General features: G+C 40.6%; 2 protein-coding genes and 1 long non-coding RNA gene across 6 annotated transcripts in view; all 3 read right to left on the bottom strand.

Moving 5' to 3' along the window:
- The window catches only part of ndufaf4 (NADH:ubiquinone oxidoreductase complex assembly factor 4), a 6,838-nt gene extending 6,810 nt beyond the window's left edge, over window positions 1–28 (bottom strand). The window contains exon 1 of the mRNA XM_031750218.2: window positions 1–28. This exon is cut by the window's left edge and continues 195 nt beyond it. The gene's annotated coding sequence lies outside the window, so the exon portion shown is untranslated.
- Window positions 29–2,152: 2,124 nt separating this feature from the next.
- The window catches only part of dse (dermatan sulfate epimerase), a 28,444-nt gene continuing 15,596 nt past the window's right edge, over window positions 2,153–15,000 (bottom strand). For 3 of the 4 annotated variants that reach the window (XM_039599062.1, XM_039599063.1, XM_039599064.1), the window contains 3 exons: window positions 9,882–10,121; window positions 7,063–7,270; window positions 2,153–5,488 (listed from right to left, as the gene is read on the bottom strand). In XM_039599062.1, the coding sequence (XP_039454996.1) occupies window positions 3,742–5,488; window positions 7,063–7,270; window positions 9,882–10,121 (2,195 nt within the window). In that variant the 3' untranslated portion in view covers window positions 2,153–3,741. Of the gene's footprint in view, window positions 5,489–6,283; window positions 6,432–7,062; window positions 7,271–9,881; window positions 10,122–15,000 lie in introns of all 4 variants that reach the window. The other variant, XR_005608396.1, reaches the window with a different exon arrangement.
- LOC120433191 lies at window positions 10,697–13,548 on the bottom strand. The gene is made up of 2 exons (XR_005608397.1): window positions 12,643–13,548; window positions 10,697–11,589 (listed from the first exon to the last, which is right to left on the bottom strand). It is a non-coding gene; the product is annotated as an uncharacterized LOC120433191 (long non-coding RNA).

Genomic DNA, 15,000 nt, shown 5'->3' with positions numbered 1-15,000 from the left:
CGAGAAGGTTCTTTTTACAGGCGGAAATGTGAAAAGCGCAGAGGAAGCAGCAGCGACACCGTGTGGTTGGATGAGTTTATTGTTCCCCGTGTCTTTATTTCAATTGCCAAACGTAAGGAGGCTGAATACAGGCCTTTGTTAACTCAATAAATTAAGAAATAAATAATTAGTTTCATAATTTAATTGAGTGTTTTTAATAAAACATATCTTTTTTTGTTTGTTTTGTTGTAAAAACCTGTCTGCCAGTTTTAACAAGAAGAATCATGATCTGAATGCACTGTTGTGTCAAACACAAGGAGAGTGACAGAGAGAAGAAAAAAGAGAGAAAGAAAAATAAATAGGAAAAAATCTAAATACAAAGGACAAAGCGTAAGTAAAGTGAGTGTGTGTGTATGTTTGTTTGTTACAAAACATACTTAGCAATTAGGATGAGAAGTCAACTATGTCTCCAAGGAGCCCTCCAAGAGAAACAGCCCCCCAAGAGTACTGAAGATGCAAGGCCATATGTTCTGAACTTTGTTTTATCCAATAAGATAAACGTATCTCACTTTGTACTCATTAAAATTCAAAACAATAAACTCATTAGGACAGTGTTTATTGAGGTCAAGAGTGGTTTACCATATGGCCATGAAAAAGTCTTCTGTGTCAAGGGACTTTTCTTTTCCACTATTTAAATCCAAAAACTATCCATCTTTATATACACAGCAGAGTAAACCCAGAAAGGATTTAGGGGATAATTCAGTAAGAAACCAGCTTCAGACAGCCTCATCTTATGGTGTCACTTTGTATATATCGGTTATAACCCTAAAATGTCCAGCAGAGGGCAGCATTTAATACTCTATCACATTCTAAGTGGGGTTATATGGCTGGCCTCTTTTTGGGGTTCAAGCTCATCAGACATGTTTTTCAAACATGAGCTGAACTGGCCCGTCAGGCCTGGCCCAGGGAGGCTTTATTTTTTATTGAAATAAAGGAAATAAATGAGCATTTAAACTGTCAACAGAAGCCGGTCTTCATGTAAGGCAAGATGCTGGGAACACATCTGGAGGTAATTATCTACTCAATCATAAAGAAACAGCTCACAGTGTTTTTGTGAGGAGTGGAGTGAACTTCACTTGAAGTAATGCTACTCCCAGTTTGGGAGCTGATGGAAGTCAATAAAAGGCCAGCCAGTGATGTTTCAGTTACATCAGCTACTATCTCAACAAGAGACAACGCGAGGTAGGTTTTATTCCAAAACAACAACAAAACAGTGCAGCTGGAATATGAGAGCTGCTGATGACTGCTTATCATTTCTGTCCGTGTGGAGTCAGGAGTTGATGTGACAACTCCAAATATTTCCTCCTCCACCGCTTTCTGTAACAGTGTTTGGAGACAAGCTGCACTCTTGATGTGTACAATAGAATGGCACTGTGAAGACTACGAATGAGGCAGAACAGGCATATTTCAGGGGGTGCCGGTGTCATTCCACATGTGTTCTTCTGGGGCTGAACAATAACGCAAACAAGGTGCCAAAAACTGCAGTTCATCTAATGTCCACAAAAGAAAGTCAACCACCCATTTTTAAACACACAAACATTTCACAGCCTGATAGAAAACATCAGTTTTGGCCTTTGTGGCTAATTTTGTCTTTCATAGCAACTGTAAATTTTCAGGAAAGGCTCAAGGTTAGGGATGTGGCTGCTTTATTGACATGTTAGTCCACACCTCTGCTAACTAGCATCCCTGAATTAGACCGCACAGACTGTTTGTACTTTTAGTATCTTGTGGAAAATAAACTTTTAATAGAACTATCTGACAAATAATATTGTGTATTGTGTGCTAGAGATGGTCCAAGAAGTCTGTTACCCAACAATAATTATCAGATGAATGTGTCTGTGCATTACATCTGTACAGTTTATAAATGCAGCTTTGCTAGCTAAGCTAGGGTGTGTTAGTTGAGAACTTAGCACTGTGTATGGTCACGTCACTGGGCCAAACTCTAATGTTACACCAATTTACAACCCTGTCAGCCAACAGTACATGAAAAAGTAAGTGATGTAACACATTGAAGTGTTGATCAGCATTTGATTCCACAGCTGTAATGCTGCAGTGGCCATAGTACTGCTCATACTGTAACACGCTTACAGGACACAACACAGCGAATGCAAACTTCTGCATGTTCTAACTTTATTTACAAATGGTAAAAAAAACAGAGAGACCAAAAAATATATTTTTGTTTTAAGATAAAATATATACATTTACAAGTGTTGCTATGAATTGTGTAGAGCAAGACAAATCTCAAGTACAGATGTGGAGATGGCATTGTAGTTGAGAACACCTCAGAGTACTTCACACAGATCTCTAAAGCTCCACAGAAGCTTACTATATTAGAGGTGGTCTCCTCTTATCTTGGCAATTCAAACATTCCTACTTGGAATCACTGCTTTTCCTAAACAGACTCATTACATCCCACAGAATTAAAGCCACTGTTAGAAACAGTCAGAGACTTCAAGAATACCCACATGGAAAAGACAAAACTCTTACAGTAAATGTTTATGTATACTGCATGTCTCATACTATGATTTTTCTGTGAGATGACAAAAAAACGACTACTGTTTTTTCCCATAAGTGTACACTCATTACCAGAATGCAGTCCTGATCTATAGATCAGTAATCATTAAGTAGCCCTGAGGTAAATGTGTGATTTTGGGCTGTGTAAGTATGGAACTTTAAGATTTATATCACAACATTAAAGTCAACATTCCAAGATTGTTTTGTACACAAAAACGTTCAAATAAAAAAAAATCTTCACATGCTAAAAAGTTGTTTTTATTCAAATAAAACAAATTATTAGAAGTATATGTGGGTGGGGGCGCGGCTTAACGTTTCTGCCAGTGTTTCACAAAGCTGACTCTCTGCCAATCCTGAGTCAGGGAATGTTTCTCAGACAAAAGCAACAAACATTAAATTAGCTCATGCAAATTAATTATCTAACATTCCCATTAACTGTTTTTTATACATATAAAAATTAAAAAATAAGAGTAAAATCTGGTATAAATTCTGTGCCTAATCGAAACATGGATCCATCCACTGTGGAAATAAGGGAGGAGCTGAAAGTATCTGTTACCGTGGTTACCTTTAGTGCCCTCCCACTGGCACATATATGCTGCTTTATCTTTGTGCTTGAAATGAAAAATAAACACAACACAAACAAACTCTCTATTATTCTGATTCTGTATTTCAAGTTCATTTTTTACCTGAGCAGTCTGAAATCATTACAGCTTTCACCAGACTAGCACTCTAACTTGGCGTTTACAGCTCTACGTGGGTATTGCAGTATGAGATGTTATCGTGAATCTTTGTACCATGATTTCAGTCTTGACTTTGGAATTATTACACACCCGTGAGAATAAAAGCAAGTTGTGATATTACAATAATACAGGTGACAATAATATGTGCTAGAAATCATGAGATTAGGAGCAAAACTTGCCTGACTGATACCAGCTGTAATGTTACAAGATGCTCATACTATGAGATGGAAGCTGGATTTGTGATTTAACTTTGTCTCACAACATCAACACTTTTCTTGTAAAATTAATCTTTGAACATTCCACCTTTTTCCCATTTTTTTTCTTGAAATCTCAGTTCTGTTTTATGGAACAGTGGCCTTACTCCTGTCATAAGACCTGGCTCAGAGTGAGGTGTGAGGTCATTCGAACTGCACACGGATCAGCTGGCGTGCTCAGTACACTCGTGATGTCAGCACTGCATGTGAGAGCAGGAGGAGTAGAGGTACAGCAGGATGAAGCAGTCGATCAGAAGGATGCTGTAGAAACATCTCTGTGTGTGCAGACTCCGACCCCTCTTAAAGCGAGTCAGCAGCACAGCCAGCAGTAAAAAGAAGATGGCCATGTTCAGGAGGAGGAACAGGCGTATGTAGGAAGCCGTGCTGGGGAAACTGTCGCTTCCTGCTGTGGCGACCATGTGAACTTCCTTGAATTTACGACCCTTGAAAAAGCCCCCCTTTCTGTTCTTGCGGCTGTCTGCGTAATCCACAAAGGCCCGCGTATCTGCATCGCCCTCTTCTGGACTGTCATCGTATGTGCGCTTTGAAGTTCTCTGTCTCTCTTTCTTTTCGTTCACCTCAATCTGTGCAAAAATGTCAGCTAGAGTCTCTGAGAGCTTGTCTCCGAGGTTCACTCTCTTCCCCCCGTTACCTTTGCTCTGTTTTCTGGACATAGCGAACATCTTCTCAATGGCTTCCTCCGTCTTCTTCTTGTCAGTGAACTGGAGGAGGCGCTCTGCTGTCTTTCGGAAGCTGACGGTGTTGAGGACCCGTCCGAGGATGTGCCTCTCCATCTGCTGGAAGACGGGCTTGACGTGTTGGAGATTGTCCTCCATTACGCTGACGTATTCCTCCACTTCCTCCGGAAAGCTGTTAACCTCAGCTGCTTCCTTCTCAAATACGATCTTCTTGTTGTCCAACAGCACCATGGCAAAAAGTGGCTTGCTGGTGACCTCTGCAGTCAACAGGTAAATTGTGTAGATGTGGTCCTTGGTGGCCAGGTAGATATCTACCCTCTCACTATCCCCACGCAGGCTAAAGCTCTGCACATCCACACCTGGTCCAAAGAAAATGTAGGCCATCCTAGTGTGAGGGTACCTCAATGGCATTGTGACATTCACGTAGTTGGAGCCATTATAAGGGTATCCTCGAGGGTAATTCCAGTAGCCTACCACCCCTTTGTTACTGTAGTTTGTGTCGTCCATCCAGAACATCTTATATTTATCCTCCCCGTGTGATATAAATGCTCCATGAACACCATCTACCTTTGTACCTTGGAATGGCAGCTCCGTGTTGTGAAAGAAGGCACTCATGGCACGGACGGGGCTGTCAGGATCCAGGTGGATGTGATCGACAACAAGCAGGAGCTGTGGATGAAGAAGGAGCAGGTTCCTCTGGACATTCCTGATCTTCAGTTCTGGATTGTAAGCGGAACGTCCCTCTCCTCGGATAAAGACCATGCCCTTCCTCTCTATAGCAGCTTCCACTCTCCCCTGAGTGTCAGCAGCTGGCCCCACCTTGTACTTTAACCACTTGGAATCACAGGCTTCTGTAACCTGTCCAGCCCATGGCTTAAAGCAACTCCCTGAGAAGGCTGAACTAAACAAAACTGCATTGTTCAACAAGGTATACTTTGGTCCATAGAGTGCTTCAGTGATGAACGGGACACCGTTGGGCGCAAACGTGAAAGAGTTCTGATCAGGGTGTTCGTGGCCGGCATTAAAGTTCCTCCACCCTTTAATCCACTCTTTGTACTTGTTCTTATGAACGATGTCGAAGATGGCACGTCCCCCCAGCTTCCCTGACTTGAAGGACAGAAAAGAGCTGTTGGTCTTGACGGGTAAAGCGCTTCCATATGTTACCACGCCCCAGTCCTCAAAGTAATGGAGCTTGGGTGTTCCAAAATCTGATGGGGGTTTGGGGACCAGGCCTGGGTCATACCTGCAGAACCAGAGGACAGATATTACTGACCCCAATTCCAAAAAGTTGGGATGCTGTCTAAAATGTAAATAAATTTACCATTTCTGGAAAAATATTTGCAAATTCTCAATCTGGTGATAGCAAAACATCTAAAAAAGCACAGTGAATAATCTCATGTGAAAGTCATTACCGTCGGTGATCTTTGGGCACTTAGGTGACACTGCATTAAAACAGGCATAATTTAATGCAGTGTCACTGGGCTAAGCAACACTTCCAGAAATCATTGTCTGTGAACACAGTTTGCCCTGTCATCACAAATGCAGATTAAATCTCTATCCTAAAAATAAGAAGCTATTTATAAACACGGTCTAGAAATGCCGCCAATTTAAAATGAACTCAGGCAAAGTTGAAATGTAACTTTCATTTTAGGAAACATGGATGCCGCATTGTCCAGACTAAATTGGAGAGGGACTTTCTGGCTTGTTATCAGTGCTCAGTCCAAAAGCATGCATCACTGATGGTATCGGGGTTCATTAGTGCCTATGGCATTCCAGTTTTGCACATCTGCAAATGTACCATCAATGCTGAAAGATACTGACAGCTTTCAGAGCAGCATATGCTCCCATTCAGATAATTTCTTTTTCAAGGAAAAAGATTACATTTCGTCCTAGACATGTTAAATTGAGTATCCGACTCATTACACCATTTAAAAGAACCATCAAGGACTGGGCTGTGGCTGGTGTTATTATCCTAGAGCAGTCATTTTTACTTTAAAATACCACAGCCTTAGAGGGAGTAATCTAAAACACTACTTCCCCGTGGAAGGGAAGTGATCCAAAGGAATACCACTAGTCAAAAAAGTCCAGTTCCTCCAGGTGTCCAGAGACTGTAGGCACCACTTCAACACCACCACTGGCCTACTTTGGTCCCTTTGGGGATCAAGGCCCAAGCTGTTGATCCAAACCTGCAGGGGGCCCAAAGAAAGAAGCCTCAGTGGGATGCCTTAGACGACTGTGGTCAGTTTCCCCAGCAACTGAACAAACACAAGAAGAGTTTTTATGTCTAAGACGGTCTGCATTTGAGTAGGGCCGCATGTCAACTAATTACCCAAGTATGGAAAAATCTGCAAGCCTGTTGCTTTCAAGGGGGAAAGCCACAATACACTTGTTAGGTGCCGGTTAGCACCCAAAGGTCGGTGACCAAGGCTTCCCAGTAGCTCAAACGTTGCAGTGAGAAACAGCTGGTACCAAAACTTTGACAATCAGGATGTCAGGCTGAGTGCTGCCTCGCAGTTCTCTTAGCTAATGCCATGCAGCCACAGTTGGTGCAAGAATAATTTGTGGCACCTGTCTAAGATGCTCATTGCCAAGAGACTGGCATCTCTCATGGCCAACTGTCCTGTCAAATGGATGATCTTCCAGCCCAATATTGGCAAGTGTAAAATAAAAGGCAACAATTTATCATATTATCCATTTAAATATACATGCAAAATTGACCAAATGACCAAAAAGTGACCCCTGACAAGAAGTACAGAAGTGTATGGTAAAGTACTGTCACTAACAAAAAAAATGATGAAAGTAACCTGAGCAGCTTACCAAATGAACTCTGTGTGGAGAGTACACCATCGCTGGCCTTTTCCAGCTTGCCCCGGCCCTTCCATTACCCTGTTTTGATGAATCAGATCTGCCAGCCAGTTTCCACTGCCATTACGCAACACATAGCGGTCCAAAAAGACCAGCTGGCTCTCTGGCCCGTAGAACCAGTTATAGTTGGAATCTGCAATTGCTACAGTTCGCTGAAATCCTGGTGAGATGGTAAAAACACAAAGAAGACAAAAACACCTTCATATTTCATTTGTAAAGGGTACACATGACAAATAAAATGTTGTACTGAGTGAGTTTGAGGTTTGTCGAGCCGAAAATGTGCAAAAATAGCACTTTAAACACTATGAATTCTTTGCAAATTACAGAACTCAACCACGCAAAGCTCATTATGAAAGGATCTGGCTTGTGATCACAAATGTGTAACAAAAGTGCATCCCCCAACTTAAACCTCTGTGGCCCAGTTCAGCTCCACACTAAATGCAAATTGTTCACACTGTTTTGTTGTCTATAATTAAATAAGAAAACTCTTGCTCTCTGTTGTTGAGAGGGTTCTTAGAAACCCATTATAGTAACTACAACATGTAATCACAGTAAATCATTTATCAAACCCAAACACTCGGGAACTTATAGCACAAACACTGTCAAGGTAAGTCTCTTTGGACTGATAAAGGCCATGCTTTCAGTGTTATTTAAACTCGAACCAAAATTAATGTCTTCATTTTATCCTTCGCACAGCAGTACTTAGATTGGTTTTGCATTGGACCATGGGTAGAATTAAATTCCTTGTGTCTGTATAGAAAATAACCTTTCTTCATTTAACTTTAAGTGAACTCCTTTTGTCAGTTACACTGCAAATGAACTGACAATAACGTCTATGAGAATGTTGATCACTTATATTTCAACTGACTGACTCTCTAATCCTATCAACAGTTTTAGAACATATACGCAACCATACAAAATACAAAGATACACAACAATCCTCCACAGTCTTTCAGCAACACCCACTACAACTGACCTTCCACCTTTTTTCATTATTCACCCTCTAGCTTGTACTTCACCCTAGCCTTCATTCTGCTTGGGTGGCATCTGTTTTTAGGTGCCCTCACACTTTCCTGACACAGACAACTCACAATGTCATGTTTGTTAGGATGATAAGAAGGTCTATCCCAACTCAGGAGGTAGCATGGGTCGATCCCTGGCAATGCCAAATGCATGCATTGGAGTAGGTGTGATGGACAGTGCTTAAAGGGATGAAAGCGGGTGTACACTGGTGGATGTGGCTTACAGTAAGCGTTTCGAGTGCCCAGGTAAACACAGAGGTTTGACACTAGTATCAATCCAGGTAACTGGAATATATGGCACTATGTCACAAAAATCATCTCCTTAGATAATGCCTGTCACAGATATATGGAAACTCAACAGCCCAAAAAGTTACTATTTAGTTACTATTTGAAATTTGTAACCAATCAGAATAGGAAGCGTTTTTTTTATAGCTCTCTGAGCTCAGCTGCTCTCATCCACCAGTAGACTCTGTGCTCTGGTGGCGTTTTCATGCAACACATGATAAAAAATAACTGATTAAATAACATAAACACTGCATCTCCATACAAGTAAAGTAAACAAATTATACTGCTTGGATTTCTAAATATCATTGTACATGGTAATATACTACGCAAAACTACCCACGCCAACCATCTCCAACCTAAATTTAAGTGTGAGCACATAAATCTTATACGTCATATGAGTTAATGAGAGGAAAGTTAAAAAAAAAACACTACTCTGAAATTTTGGATTTAGTCATTTAAAAATCGCACCTCATTAAATTACATGTCAAAATACTACTGACTTATTATAATGTTGTTATCTATTTCAAAATCTGTCTGGAAAAGTAGCAATGGTAAGTAAAACTGCCATTTATATAAAATAGCATATGGACATGCAATTAACATTACAGCACTTGGGATCTCTTCATTTCCATTCAAGACTCAGACTAATACTGGAACTTAAACTGACAGTAACTTCCTTTTATTCCAACTGTCTTCTGACACTTTAGCTTCTTTAAACTGTGAAGCTTCAGCTTGAGCTATTGTTCCAATACACACCAAAAACAGAACACAACATTAAAAACAGTAAAAGATTAAGTAACATTAAACCTCTTATTATTTCATCTCACAAGATCCCAAAAGAAGAACACAGACAGTGTGGGGACAGCGATCATTCAGGCTGCTCCGAGGCCAGTCTGGGAAAATCTGGCCTTGTCTTCCTGTCTGGTAGGAGGAGAAAGCTGCTATTGTGGCTCTGAAGCTCAGGCTCTCCTGGCCAGTGCAATTAGAGGTGCTTTCTGGGTGCAGAATTGCTGCTCAGCTACAATATAGAAACTGTCAGCAATGGGCTGCAAAATGCTCGAGTCTGACCTGGGGGCCCCTCCTCCCACTGCTACCCTCGCCCTGACCTCCAGACAAAACCCCCAGGACACCACAGATCCCCGTATGCCTCAGCACAGCTTTGTCAGACATCCAGAAAGGTAATAACTACACGCATGCATACCCCATATCAGTTCAGAGGAGAGGGTGCTCTCCAGCGGGGCAGCCTGAGGTAATTTTCATGCCTAAGTTAACATAATGAGGCCTTTGGCTGAAAGCGTTCTAGTAGGCATAAGCCAGATGTCTCAGCCACTCATAGCTGAATAAACACTTCCTCACAGGTTACTGACTTTTTATGTGCTTGCCTAAATATAACCATTACAGTAAAAACAAAAACAAAAAAATCACATAATTAATTTTGCTGGCAGCATGTGATGTCACTGTTACCGGGCAGGATGGTCCTGTACAGAAAGGCAAAGTGTTTAAGTAGCCAAGAGTGGTCGAAGTGGCCGATGGCAAAGTGGCGTTGCACCAGGAACATGTACTGGAAGAGAGAGCGGGTGGTGTAAGTCCCATATGCTACTCCTTCATACAGGGAACCGTCGGTCACATCCTGCAGGAGAACCATGGACTTCTCCATGATGGACAGGACCTGCTTGGTCCACAGGTAGGCCTCCTGAAGGTAACCTGGAACACAGGAAGTTCAGATGGTGTCAAAAAATCCAAAACTAAATCTAAATTTCAGTTTCATGAAACACTTTCAGAGTTGACTCTGCCTGTTGATGGATCTCAGGGTGCCATCTAAAGAAAGCTTCCATATTTAGCTGTGGCTACATCACACAGCTATGCTACACTGCACCATATATACTCCTTTAGACATAAACACAGACCAGATCACACACACAGAGTCTACTATGAGAACATGCAGCCACATAAACACTCTAGCCACAGTTCACTGAGGAATCATGGGCTGTCAGCAAACTCTGGCTGACACGCTCCCCACAACACCCCCCTTCTCTGAGACATGGTCCACCCATTGGAGCCATCCCTGAATGGGTTTGGTTTGGTTTGGTTTTGTGCACAGAGCAGGTATTTACAAGTCATCAAACAGGGACACAAAGACTACATTTACACAAACAGGACTTAAACAGTGCTTACAAAGTCCAGGAGCCAACTTCAGAGCTGTCTGTCACTTTAAAATAATTAAAGTCCACATCCCGTCATTTCACACATTTAAAAAGAAACTGCGATATAGAAAAGAACATAGATACATTTTTTTATTTGATTTTGCTGTGAAATGAAGAAAGAAAGAAAGAAAGAAAGAGAGATGTAGCATCAGTTCAGGCAAGCCATTAAGTCAGGCTCTACCACAATCCTGGCAGATCAGCTGATGTCTGTCCCAGCCCACATCAGCTGATATCCTTCTACACATCCAGTTGGCAAATTTCATACAGGAAACAGAGTTTAAGCCGCTTAAGCTTTCCAACAGTCACTGAACATCTGTATTCTGTTTTGCAACCTACTTCCACCCCAACTTCTCAGGGAAGAATCAGGCTTCTTTTTACTACAGTGAGGTACAGAGGTATTAATAATCACAATCCATGTATGACGTGACAGTTAAATGTTGTCCACAGAACATCCAGAAATCGAAAAGATGGTACACCACACAAGTCACTGTACTTGTACACCAACATTAACAAAAAGGGAAAAAAGGCTCTATGAGCATGTGAGCTCATACACATGCACATAGAGTAGCTGTTATAACAGAGTCTAACGCTGTGCACAGCTGACCGACAGAGGGCATGACGCTCTAAGTGCTAGGAACCACAGCTGCCAGCTCAGCCTTCAGAGCACTTTCACTCTGCACTCCAGAGGAATGTGAAGCAACTTTCCACCCAATGCTCCTGGACTCGCCAAGCAATTCTTCAGTCTGTCTGGACAGCCGGTTAGTTTCAGGCGATACGGACCAAAATTAACATCTTGACACAAAAATGATCTTATCCCTGACAACAATATCTGAGATGTCACAAGGACATGTTCTTTTTGAATGGACGGAACAATAAATACTCGTCTAAAAGCAAGCAACAGAATGGTGGTTGCCTCGCAGCAACACTTTTCTTTTTTTCAGCCTGGTGGTGATCTGGGTTCTTTGAATCTGAAGAGGGAAGAGGAATAAACACGAGAAAAATCCCCTTAAACATCAAAAATGCAGACATTAGCACTTACAGCAACCCTATCAAATATTTGTGTATAGGTGAATATCGCTCACAATCTTGAGTGCATCACTTCATGCATCACCCCCCAGAAGACAAAAAAATAAACATGACTGAGCCTTTAAGCTGTGACATTTGAATGAATATTAAATTGATTTGGTTGCAGTTTTTTAACAGAGCTGTGTAATTGTGTTTTTCATGTGGCTAGCTACTGAACAAATGAAGTAGTTCCAATGCTTAAACAAAGTTTAAGCAAAGAAGAGATTATTGTTCCATGTTTTTCACATAAAAGCTCAAATGTCTATAAATAAATTTGGTATAACTCAAGCCTCTCTTCTGTTGTTTGTTTAATACATGTTTATTTTGAAAAAAATGTCTGTGTAAGCAGATCTGCCTCTTGTTATACTGATTAAAATTCTTTGAACCTGTGTGTCAAATAAATAATAAAATGACTTTTGGCCAGTTTTGACATCTGACCTGTAGGAATGGGCGTACACTGCTACAATGAAAACATCTTTAACTCATTCTCAAACTGGCAGCAGTGTGCTTTTGTCAGATAACCTATGAATTAAAAATATAGTACGTATTTTTTGGCAGCGATAAATGAAAAGCTTTCAGTTATTCAGAGCCAGGACTGAATTTAATGCCATGCCTAAATTAAGCTTGAATTAAGCACAACGTTAGACATGACGCCTGAATGAAACTGCTAAAAAAGAATCTTAAATAAAGCAGATTTTTTTGATCACTGAAAATCGATCATGCGTTGGCAAACTATTAGGAAGCAAAGTTCTTCACCCCCTGTTAGTTTTTAAACTCACATCTTTGCATGAGGTTGCTTGTAAATCGCACTTTAAGCAAATTAAATATGTCATAAACAAAGCACCCAAGCTGAGGTAAACACAGTGTATTTCCTCAGTAATGCAGAGCTGGAGCAAAGTCATTTTTTTTGCAGTAAAATGAAACCAAGCTGTTAAGAGATTTTTACATTTACTTACTTTGATAACTTTTATTTTGCTTAAGTATAATTTCTTGTGAGAACATGATGTGCCTGCAACCTACAGATTAAGGAACAGAAGCATGCGTGAGGAAGTCGGGTCCTCTTGTGACGCGTGGTCGAAACGCAGAGAGGTGCGCTCGATTTGCCACACGGAGCAGCGCGAGAGTAAAGCACGAGGGAGGTGCTAATAATCGGCTCAGTCATTTTTAATGATCGTTGAAAGCCCAGATCGTAGTCTAGATTAAAATTCGATTAATTGAGCAGCCCTAACCACAGCGGTTCTCGGCAATTGAGCTGGAATTTAGTTTACATCAGGACTAAATCTTAAACGCCAGAAAACCCTTTGAGAACGTCTTGATGTCCTTCCTCTTCTGCTTCACCTACATATTTAGTCGATGGTGTTGAGGTAGTGAACTGGAGTAATTGTGGCAGATTCTGCAAAGGACATGCTCAAGACAACGGCCCCCATTTAGTAACATGTGCAACACAAAAGAACTGCGCAAAGAGTTTTTATGCAAAATCACCATCAGATTTATGACATGAACACACAGGACAAATTTGTTCTTACTGTATGATTTGCGTATGATAGGGAACAGGACTCATTTCAAATCAACCACAGCCCATTTCTCTAAATAAGGATGGCTATAAAAGGAAATACATTTGCACTGAAGAAAATAAAAAGAACCCTAGGTTTCTCTGCAGCACTGTAGCCAGGCTGATAAAAAAAAAAAAAAAAAAATAGTTGGGCCAAGTATTCCTTTAACCTTAACTAGTAACTAGTAAAGACTTCGTGAATCTCTTCAAAACTAAAATTTTAACCACTAGATAAGAAGTTACTCATAACCATCTCACATACGTAACATTATCTACAGCTACTTTCAGTAGCATTAATCGATTGGAGACTCTTTTTCTCCAACTGAGCTTTCTGAGTTAACTTCAGTAATTACTTCCTCCAAACCATCAACGTGTCTTTTACACCCCATTCCTACAAGACTGCTCTGAGAAGTCCTACCATTAATTAGTGTGAATGCTTGAAAAGCATTCACAGTATTGTTGTTGTAATCTTTATTAGTGTGAATGCTTGTAAAAGCATTCACAGTATTGTTCTTCAAATCTTTATTAGTGTGAATGCTTGTAAAAGCATTCACAATATTGTTCTTCTGTTTCTTTATTAGTGTGAATGCTTGTAAAAGCATTCACAGTATTTCTTCTAATCTTTATTAGTGTGAATGCTTGTAAAAGCATTTATTATTCTTCAAATCTTTATTATTATTATCTAACAACATTCCGTGACGCTTTTTGGCATCTAACTCCTTCAAAACCGCTCAACTTAGAAAAACCATTCAAACACCGTTAGATTCCTCTTCTTTTGGACATGACTGCTTCTACTTTTTTCATTTATAACATTTATATTTTTAAAATTATTCAACTTTTTTCAACAAAAATTTCCCATGTATTTCAATGGGGAGACCCTTCAAATCCTCATTCAACTTACTCATTTTCAAACTGTATCTACTTCAACATACATTGACATAGAGCCACCATTCAAACTTTAAAAACGAAGACAAGACATTCAACTATTCAACTTGTATTTATCTTTTCAATATCTATTATACTTTTTCTTCAGTTCCAGTTTAAGTTTCATGATGATTTTTCAGCCGTTTCAGAGTTTATAATGGTGTGTATGGGGACGGAATGTTGGGGCTAGAGTGAGACAGCTCAACTGCCAGAGTGAGAGGAGCGAAAAAATTAATCTGAAAATATTTTTAAAACTGCTGCTGTGTCCACAGCGTTTGCTCTACAGGTCTGATTTACCCTCAAAACGTAGCCATCGCTGTCCTCTTTCATCCAATGTGTTTACTATTGTACTAGGTGTTATGGTTCTTTCATAAATGTCACCAAAGCACAGCCTCCTCCCTCCAACTCTTCCATAGACTCTAATGTTAAAATGGCTCAGAAGGTTCGTTTGAAAATCAGAAGACATGGCTGTCTTTACACTGTCACCACGTCCATATAATAAACTCCACAGGCATGAAAACTGAGAATTAGGTAGACTGGACATTGCTGCCGCTCACGGTGAAAGAATTTTGTGAATACGACTTATACTTTTCATTTGGGAGCGATTTGTTTCGGCCTGACTTTTCTGTTCATTTTAAGCAGCAAAAGTGAGGTGCATGTCTGCGTGTGTATGGGGCCATTGGGTGCAGTCACTATAGCAACCAGGCTCACACCTGCCTGCTTAACGAGCGCTCTCTCTCACTGTGCCAAGATTCATTTTAAACACTTCTCTTTCAACTGCTGCTGTGTCCACAGTGTTTGCCCTACAGCCATCATTTTACCCTCAAAACGTCGCCAT

Source organism: Oreochromis aureus, linkage group 15 (genome assembly GCF_013358895.1).
Source record: "Oreochromis aureus strain Israel breed Guangdong linkage group 15, ZZ_aureus, whole genome shotgun sequence".
Lineage (NCBI taxonomy): Eukaryota > Metazoa > Chordata > Actinopteri > Cichliformes > Cichlidae > Oreochromis > Oreochromis aureus.
Note: the sequence above shows the minus strand (reverse complement) of the source record. Positions and strands in the feature narration are given on the sequence as shown.